This window comes from Stegodyphus dumicola, chromosome X1 (assembly GCF_044657685.1).
Source record: "Stegodyphus dumicola isolate Sdum_Otavi_A_Nest chromosome X1, ASM4465768v1".
In the NCBI taxonomy this organism is placed as follows: Eukaryota; Metazoa; Arthropoda; class Arachnida; order Araneae; family Eresidae; genus Stegodyphus; species Stegodyphus dumicola.
The window spans coordinates 98528716-98538442 of record NC_140780.1 but is presented as its reverse complement, the minus strand read 5'-3'; the positions used below and the strand labels follow the sequence as shown (position 1 = coordinate 98538442).

Sequence of the window (9727 nt, the reverse complement as noted above, 5' to 3'; positions counted from 1 at the left end):
GAAGATTATTTTTCCTTTAGTTTGGGTTACTGAAAATGATCTAATTCTTTGTACTTTTAAACGTAATTGTCTAGCTGTTTTGGAAGAAATTATTGATATGGTGGCACCACTGTCTACAACACACTCTAGACGTTTCTGATTGGACAAATATCCCGACACCTTTAATAATCAAATACTGTGAGGGGTTTCTGGGGTTGGTTCTATTGCAAGGGGCGTAACATTAGGTGTATCAGATCTCTCGCCTCTGAAAGGACAAACCTGAAACCAGTGAAAAGCATTTGGGATTCCGTTCCGGGTGCAAAGTCTACAGGGACTGGGTGGCAATGGCAATCTATTTTGAGAATTATAATTATGATGGCTTGTAAATCTTGGACCACTGAACCGATTATAAAAATTACTTGGTCTTTGAAAACGTTGGAAATTGTTGGGTCTAGGAGGATCTTGTCTAACAGTAGTTTCATAGCTTGAAGCTGAAATTCTACTTCTTTAAATCGATTGTAATCTTGGGGACTGTTCCCAATCGGAGTAACAAATCTGGGAGGTGCACTTTTGATTTGTTGATTTTCGCTAATCTTAATAAGCTTATGGACATGAGTAAGCCAAGAGATGGGGTCAGAGAGTGCGTTGATCGTCATTAAGGATTTTAATTCTATAGGAAGGCCATCCGTCAGACCCTCTAAGATCATTTCATGAGTTAGATTTAATTTTTTACCAATATCTAATTTTTTGCAAAAATATTGCGTTATGTCCTCTTTATGATTGTACTTGTAATTGGCAAAATCACCAAACGTAGTTAAAGTGGGGTCGAAAAAATTTTCCTTTAAAATTTGGACTAATTCCACATATTTAGTAATTTTATGGCAGTTTTTGACATATACGCTAAGTGCATTACCTTTTAGATATCGAGCTACATTATTAAGCTTCCACGTTTCATCTTCATCTAAATGAGTTTTGTTAAAGTACTCAAGCCATGAATTTATATCCATATCATTCTGCGCGTCAAAGGGAATTATACTTGTTTCAGGTTCAGCGCTAGCTGCCCTTAATGAATCACCAGGATCAGAGATGTTTTCATTAGCCATTATTTTCTTAATAATACTTTCATAAATAAAACTAACTCAAAAATAATACTCTTTAAATTTTCCCAAAGCAATATTAAAACCAAAATACATCCTTTAAATACAAAATTTAAAATAGTACATTTATACCAAAATAATACTTTTTAAAATTTTCAAAATAAAAGCACTATTATTAAATCAGTAATTATAATTCAATAGTAATAATATCATTTGCATCGCCAATCTTTTTACTAATTGCTTCTGTTTGACTTATTGTGACGAGAATACGAGTGATGAAATCGACACGAAAATACACATTTTTGTGCACTCTTGATTAGATTTTCGCAAAACACGATCAATCACCACACAAGCACAAAGCTCTTGAGAGCAACACAGAACGGCGTAGACGTAGGGAAAGATTTCCATCCTCAAAAGTAGGTCAACGGTAAGAGCACATTTGATGAACGACGAAATTTCGATGGAAACACAGATCACGCATCACAGGGGGCAGAAGGAGGCTTCTCTGGACGTAAAATAATCTACAGAATACCAGAATACAGGTAACAGAAGGATGATTCTCTTGAAGCAAGAACGCCTAGAGAAAAATGTAGAAACATAGAAGTAGCACAGCTGCAAATTCATCTAAAGTGCGTAACATTTTATCCGTAGAATCCTTGGGGTATCTTCTTTTTTAGATAATCCCTTTGAAGGGCGCATCCTGTCGGCTTTCTGAAATGTAATTTCTCATACATTATTTGTTTTGTGCAGCCGGGGCAACAAGAATGAGACAAATTTTGGAATATAAAGTGGTAGGTTTATTTTAGCATCAATTTCACAAGCGTTGTTTTTGTACCTTGAGCAGAAGCCCTATTTATACATATGTGTGCGTCACGAGGCTTATCCAATCGGCGATATTAATTGAAATCACGAGGTGACGCTATCTTCTCATCAGGAGTGTTCTTAAGGACTTTATGTAATATGACAGATTTATGAGTTTGGCGATTTGGCGGGCGCCAACAGGTTAATATATTTTATACTAAAGAAACTATTTCGCCAAAATTTAGGAACAGGGATGCAATTTAGGTAGAGAATCGCCAAAACATTATTAAGCAATATTATTAGAATTTAATTTAATTAATTGATTTAAAAATATCATTACATATATATATTTTACAATTCATTTAACTGAAACCGTAAGAATCAAAAGGGATTTTTGTGCGTGTCTGCTTTATGCATTTAATGTATAAAATACTGAAAAGGGAGAAAATCCATCCAACACAGAGAAATAATTCTTTCTAGTCTGTGGTAATATTGTATCAAATTCATTTAAACTTCCGTTTAAATTCGAAATGCGATCTCTCCAATCAACGAAGGAATACATTTTTGGTTTTAAATTCCACATTAGTAACAACTGTACAATAGCTAAACAAAATATTTGTAGAAAACCGCCAAAATTCTAGAAATTGCTATAAAATCCCGAAAAACATTAGGAAGATTATTGCTTGCCAATTCCATGCTGAAAAAATCAAGCGTTTACGAAGATGAGCTCGACTGGTAACGAACAACTTGTGGAAAAAAATTCAACCCTAAAATATAAATACGTATGCCAAATTTTCCAAAAATTCCTGATAAATATTGTACTGTCATCGTAAATATATATGGACTTATAATGTGATGAAACCCGAGTCGGTAAAAGAATGGATTAAAATTTAATTTCCCAAAATAAATTGGCCTATTAAAACTAAATAAAATACATAAGTAAATAGTAAAAAAATTGTGTAACAAAATAAATAATGATCTTTCTTAAAATACTGCCCAATAAAACATGTCGAATAATTGAAAATTTAGAAGCTTGAAAGCTAAAATCCTAAAAAGATTTCGGAAAATTCGGACGTCACATATTAATCGCGGCATATACAGAGGAAGTTGGAGTTGTCGGAGGATATTTTTCTCTATTTTCAAGGAAATTTTTAGCACCGACGCTTTTGAGAATGCCAAATAATTCTAGTTTTCACAATTGTATCTCACTGTGTATGATATTTATTATAGAATTTTAATATAATTTTCGATTTCGTATATTTGAGTATTTTGGTGTACCTTCCTGTACTTGATATCTTTTGCTCTTCGACGGTGTTTTTTAATGTAGATTATTAATGCGCCTTTGAAGTCTCATGCTAACCTTTTGCCAATTAAATTTCCTGTACTTTTTTTTTTTTTTTTTTTTATGTCTGTTACAACAGCTATACAGCCGACCTGATTATGTTGCTGAGGGTTTGAAATACGTGTGACTATAACCTTTTCATAAATTTATGCATCTTTAAGTATTTTTAGCATCATTTATTGCTGATACCGTTTTATATAGGTTGTGTTTCTCCAAGTGCTTTGGTGATCCGCTACTATTATCCTAGCTCGATGTTTATTTTACGTCTAGAAAATAAGCAGTTTATAACTTGGAATGGCAACAAGCATTGAGCTGTATTTAGAAGAGCGAGAAAATAATTTCTTTCTCAAAATTCAGTGTCTTCATAACAATATGAGTGGTTCAGTACCGCGATTGTTTTCTTAAAATTATCTTGCTGTTAATGTTGTGTTTTTGGCTGAGAATTTCGCATGAAAAGTTTAGTTAGTGCATTTTTCTAACATACATAAAATTAACACTTTTTTATAAGGTATTCATAGTGGCAGTGCGCTGCACCGGAATGCTATCTTATGTCAAATGTACGTAATATTTCGAGTTTTTACAAAGAAACGGACGAAAACTCCTTTTATAGGAGAAGGCAGTATTCAGATAATAGTTACATTTCTGACAACCCCGCAAAGAGGATAAAGGGTGATTTCGAAATAGCTATGTCGGACTCAGAAAATCAGAAGAAATGTGAAATGTCAACAACAATTGCTACTAGCACCAATGGAGTCAGCGTGAATACTTCTTTAATAACGCAGAAACCCGGGTCTGCAAAAAAATTAATAATTAAGAACTTTGGTAAGGATTTTATATTTTATAGAAGTGTGACTGGAACTGTGTGTATTGATAATATTGTAAACTAATATTAATTCCAAAAGAATGCATTAATTGTACTATGTTAACTATAATTTCAAAATTCGAGACATCAGCTCAAAATTTAATGTATTTTCTAAAACAGTGTTTAATTCAATATGTTTTCATACGTTTCGTAAATAATCTGATAAGATGATCCGCTCAGTAAGCGTATAGCACATGCTATTTTTCAGTCGTTCGTTTATTTTTTAAGATTTCTGTAGTGAGTATTCTAAGTGCTTTCTTAGCATTTAAAATGTATAGTTTATGTTACCGATTGTTTCCATTATGAAATCTGAAAATAAAATCTTAAAGTTGAACGGTTGTTTTAATATTACAGTTACCGTAAATTTCATATGCAGTAAATTGTGATTGTTAATCTGTTTTTTAAAGTAAAAAGTGGGGAGCCATCTTGAAGATGTTGCCAAATAAAAATAAATATGAATATATTTAACTTTGCAATTACAAGTAATGAAATATTTCATTTCTTGTACAGTACTGAAAGCAGATTTTATTTTTTTTAATAATGTTAATAGTACTTTTCCTTTAAATATTATTTATCTAGCCTACACTAATTAGAATCTTCTTGATGCAGGTTGCATTTTCTCTTTAAACTTTTTCTTTGAAATTGATGTACAGTTTATTTCCAGCATTGCATTACAAGTAGTTTTTTTGTAAATTAAAACCTGAAATTTTTTTTTCACGTGTTGCAGCAGGAAATAATTACCCACTAACAGAGTATGAGTAAAATTTTAATTAAAGGACTCCCATCTTTTTTTATCTATTATTTTGAATGTAGAGTGCTTGTAAGTTCATTACATACCTAAATGTAATGTATGGATTTCAGTCATATTATAGCAAGATGTTGACATTAGTAGCACAGTTTAATCACATACTTTTGCCTCCTGTCATAAACAAGACTCATATTATCATGGCATTCATTGACTTATTCTACAGTAAAAAAAAAATTATAAAGCAAATATGAAATCTACTTGGAATTATTTTTATATAATTTACAGTATATTGGTATTTAAATAACTTTCAGTGGTTAGAATTAATGTATTCAGTATTTTTGTTTTCTATACATGACCACCAAAATGCAGAATTCAATAATTAAATACCAATTTATCAAATATGTTTTCATACTTGCCAACCAAAGACACTCATAAATCAAGAGAATTTTCTCAATGACAAAAAGACTTTTTAAATGATAGAAATATATAAAAAGGAAAAATATTTTTTAATAATGAAATAACTTTAAATAGTAAATAATATCTGAAAGAGTTAGAGTAGACTTTAAGGTACCCCTTGTATTATGATGAAGTTGGGTTGATCTTTACAATATGGTAACTGGTAGTTTGGCGACATTTTGGAGGCGATAAAGGTTACTACCTGGGACTTTGGTAATAATGTGAGCAGTACTCAGTTCCGATTACGCATTATTTTGCGTGAGGGAAATGAGAGATCATGGGATATGTCATGTGATATTAATGGACAAATTACGGTTCTTTAATCGGAAAAGGGGGGAAATCGGGGGAAAAAATGTGGAAATTTTGTATTTAGCTTTATTCTGTGTTGTGTGAATCAGTGTTGTTTAATTTTTGGATTCCATGGCCCTAACTAAAGTGAATTCGAAATGGGTATTTAGGCATTGTGATAAAGAGAAGTTTGCTTTTCATTTAGCGGAGGAAGTATGGAGGAAAAATTCGCAGAAAAAATCTTTCAATAATTTTATTGAATGAATTAGAAAAGTGTATCTGCCACGTAATCAAGATTCTGAAGAAGATTAGGTAAGTTAGTATTTTTAATTATTTGAGGATATTATTTTTATGCATTGTTCTAAATGTGAGGTGGAAAGGAATTTGGTATTATTGGGAAAATTGTTATTAGCAATGATTTAGTTTAAAGTAATTAGGATTGTAAGGTAATTTTTATTAATTTAATGTATGTGCTCATTTATATTTTAAGTAGTGTTTTTGAATTTAATTATATTTTAATGAAATGATAGTTATTTTGTGAATTTTATATTTGTAGGAATTTGGTATACGTTTTAGTTGAAGTAAATGTGCATGGAAATAATTTAAATATTTGATACTAAGTATTTGTAATGCTTGTGGTATGAATTCGTTGGTGACGTGTATAATGTAATAGATGATTTAGAGGTAAAAGTTTTTGGATATTTTATTTATTTTATATGTGGAAATGTTCATATTTGTAAAGGGTAAATACTTTTTCGCGATCAGGTAATTTCATATATGTTCTTTTTACCGGGTTTAAAGATTGAGAAAATTGTCATGTATTTTCGTGAAATTTTTCTAATTTATGAGAAAAAAGCAGTGTACATGGATATAGTGAAGAGTGTGCGCAATGCCATTTTTGTGCAATTCTGGGATGTTTTTTTAAGTAAAAATAAGTCGACGTGTACGTGGTTTAGTGATATTTTAATTAAATGATAGTTATTTTGTGAATTTTATGTTTGTAGGAATTTGGTATATGTTTAAGTTGAAATAAACGTGCATGGAAATAATTTAAATATTTGATACTAAGTATTTGTAATGCTTGCGGTATGAATTCGTTGGTGACGTGTATAATGTAATAGATGATTTAGAGGTAAAAGTTTTTGGATATTTTATTTATTTTATATGTGGAAATGTTAATATTTGTAAAGGGTAAATACTTTTTCGAGATCAGGTAATTTCATATATGTTCTTTTTACCGGGTTTAAAGATTGAGAAAATTGTCATGTATTTTCGTGAAATTTTTCTAATTTATGAGAAAAAAGCAGTGTACATGGATATAGTGAAGAGTGTGTGCAATGCCATTTTTGTGCAATTCTGGGATGTTTTTTTTAAGTAAAAATAAGTCGGCGTGTACATGGTTTATGTGTATGTGTTATTTTGAAAAATGCGTAAGGAGTATGGTATTGTGCACTTTTTCCCAATTTTGCAGTGAATATTTGTCATGATTAAGCAGTTTTGTTTGATAAAATTTCTAGCATAAGTGTAATTCGGCTAGTAGATTGTTGGAAGAAGTGTTCAGTAGATAAAAAGAAAAGAAACATGTCTTTACTTCGTGAAGACAAAATGGCGGCGGGAAAAAAAAATAGAGGGTTGCTGTAGGAGAGTTGGTTGCCAAAAAATCGCCAAGTTACCATAATGTAAAGATCAACTTGTTGTTTCATTTATGGTAGCCTGAGTAGTTGAATGTTATGGAAACCCTAATGTGATGTAATTGGGTGCATGATTCTGGAAAATTTTGAATCGTGCGATGTTTTGAGAGCGCTTTTATGGTGTGTGTGTGTTGGTTTTATTGTTTAGACCAGAGATGGGCAAACGTTTTCTGTCTTGGGGCCAAAAATCGAAAGAGAAAAGTTTGGCGGGCCAAGATAAGTTTTTCTAAAATTTTAAAAACAATATACAAGTATTACAAGTTAAATATGTTAATGAGATGAATGAAATTGCGATTTCATTTTTAAAAGTTCCTTATATTGAGGTTCGAAGTGAGATGTACTGATTCTAAGGAACGTGGCTAAATGGTCATTTGTCAGTCTACTTCTGAAATAATTCTTTTTAAGTTTTATGGTTGAAAACACTTGTTTACATATATAAGATAAAGCAAACATAGCACTGATTTCCTGGGCGTGAGATATAAATTTGGGAAACTTACTTTCGATAATGATTTGTAAAACTCAAACTTTGGCATATTTAGAAACAACTGCTTGAGATGATTGTTAGATTGCAAATAAATTAAGTCAAGCAGCAAATATGATCTCACTGCTTCACAATTTTTGTCGAAAGCCATGGTAAAAATATCTAGTTCTGTTTGATTGGCACTGAAATCTGCGTTCAAACTCAAAATGCAGTTTTTTCAAGCCATCTTCATAATTCCTAAGCTTCTATTAATTTACTGGGGGTATTGAATTAAACCTCGGAAAATGAGACAAGTCGTTCTAGATGCCCAGCAAACATATTAAGTTTTTTTAAGTTAAGATAATTAAGATTAAGGTTTTTCTAACAGGTCTAATTGACCTGTTTTGGATTCCCATATTGAAAGCTGTCTGTCTTTGCAATTTTCGTCGATTTATGTTTTGTTGAAAAAAAACAGAGAAAGTAAAAATATGATCAGTCCTTTGAAAAAAAGGGAAGGAAAATAAAAGTATTTAAACAAAGTGGAAAAGGAGATGGATATATAATATATAAACTTCTTTTAATTTGCCTCAGGCTGGCAAATTAAAATTCTATCCGCGGGCCGGATAAAAGCTTCCGGCGGGCCGGAGTTGGCCCATCCCTGGTTTAGACGGTAAAGTGGCTGAATGTAGTACGATTTGTAACAAAAGGAGAAAAGAGCGTTAATTGACTGGTGTGTAAATAAAGGTTTACTTAGTAGCCATTATAAGTGTCCTGAATGTAGGAAGGATATGCGTCAGGTCGAACGTAAAAACCATTTAGATGAATTTGAAGGAGTTTGTAGGAAGAAAGGTTCAGATGTGGCGACACCGATGTACGGATTCGAGTTCAGATAATTTTAGGAAGTTTTTAGATGCTGTTAAGGAATTTTGTGTGCCACAGACTAAAGACAAAAGAACTTCTAAATAGGGTAAGTGGATATTTGCTTTTTGTAGTGCTTAAATGTATAACATGTTTTTCCTTTTTTATGTTATTTTATTGTTTGGTTTAAAATGTAGTTTATTGAGATTATATATTTTTTTGTTTGCCTGTCTTGTAGAATTGGGTGCTCCTTTGACGTTTTAAGTGAAAATATATTGATGTGTACTTGGACAAAGTGAAGGGAGTGCGCAATGCAAGTTTGTGCAATTCTTGGATTTTTTTAAAGTGAAAATAGGTCAGTGTGTATGCACATGGATACCGAGTTTGTGCAATTCTTTCACTTGTTAACTTTGCTTTGTGTAGCGGAGATTTTTGGGGCAAAAATCACTGTTATGCAAGCCAAAATAATAAGAATTGCACAAACTCGGTATCCATGTACCGCCAAAAATAGCTAAGTTTAGGGGTACCCTGAAATATATTTTTACCTCTGAAAGTTCAGTTTCTAATTTTAAATGCAAATACAGTCAAAAGTCGTTAATCCGGACTCGTCGGGACTTCGGCGATTCCGAATTATCGATTTTTCCGGATTATAGATCATCAGTTTAAATCGCGTAGGATGGCATGCAGAAATTCTAAAATTAAAAATATGAAACCGTAATTTATGAAATAAGGAACAATTATGATCTAAAGGGTATCAAAATTTACAAAAAAAAGCTTAATATTTATTTGTTTACTTTATTAAACATTTCTTTCAATGTAAGTTGTTTCGTTTTATGTAATAATACTTTCTCTTTAATTCTATAAACAGACATAATTTTTTGTTCACTTACAAAGTTGCGCTGTTCAAGTCCCGTTAATTGCTGTGCCGAGAATACCGACTAACTTGTCAATCAAAATTTTTTCGTTTTCACTAACCTCTCTGTCACATTCTTCATGTCTTTATCCATCTTTTGCAGCAATTCCACTTTTTGTTTGATGGACATCGAAACATACTTTCGTTTTGTATGATCCTTTGGGAGCTCCAGAATCAAAAATTCTATTTCACATAATCGAAAGTTCAAGTTTACTTTTTTAGTATTGCTCTT

At 31.6% G+C, this 9727-nt stretch overlaps 1 protein-coding gene across 2 annotated transcripts in view; it reads left to right on the top strand.

Annotated features, from left to right (window-relative positions):
- Nucleotides 1-3528: 3528 nt before the first annotated feature.
- The window catches only part of LOC118181390 (cullin-4A-like), a 201322-nt gene continuing 195123 nt past the window's right edge, over nucleotides 3529-9727 (top strand). The window contains exon 1 of one of the 2 annotated variants that reach the window (XM_085807730.1): nucleotides 3529-4041. In XM_085807730.1, the coding sequence (XP_085663856.1) occupies nucleotides 3768-4041 (274 nt within the window). In that variant the 5' untranslated portion in view covers nucleotides 3529-3767. The remainder of the gene's footprint in view (nucleotides 4042-9727) is intronic. The other variant, XM_085807729.1, reaches the window with a different exon arrangement.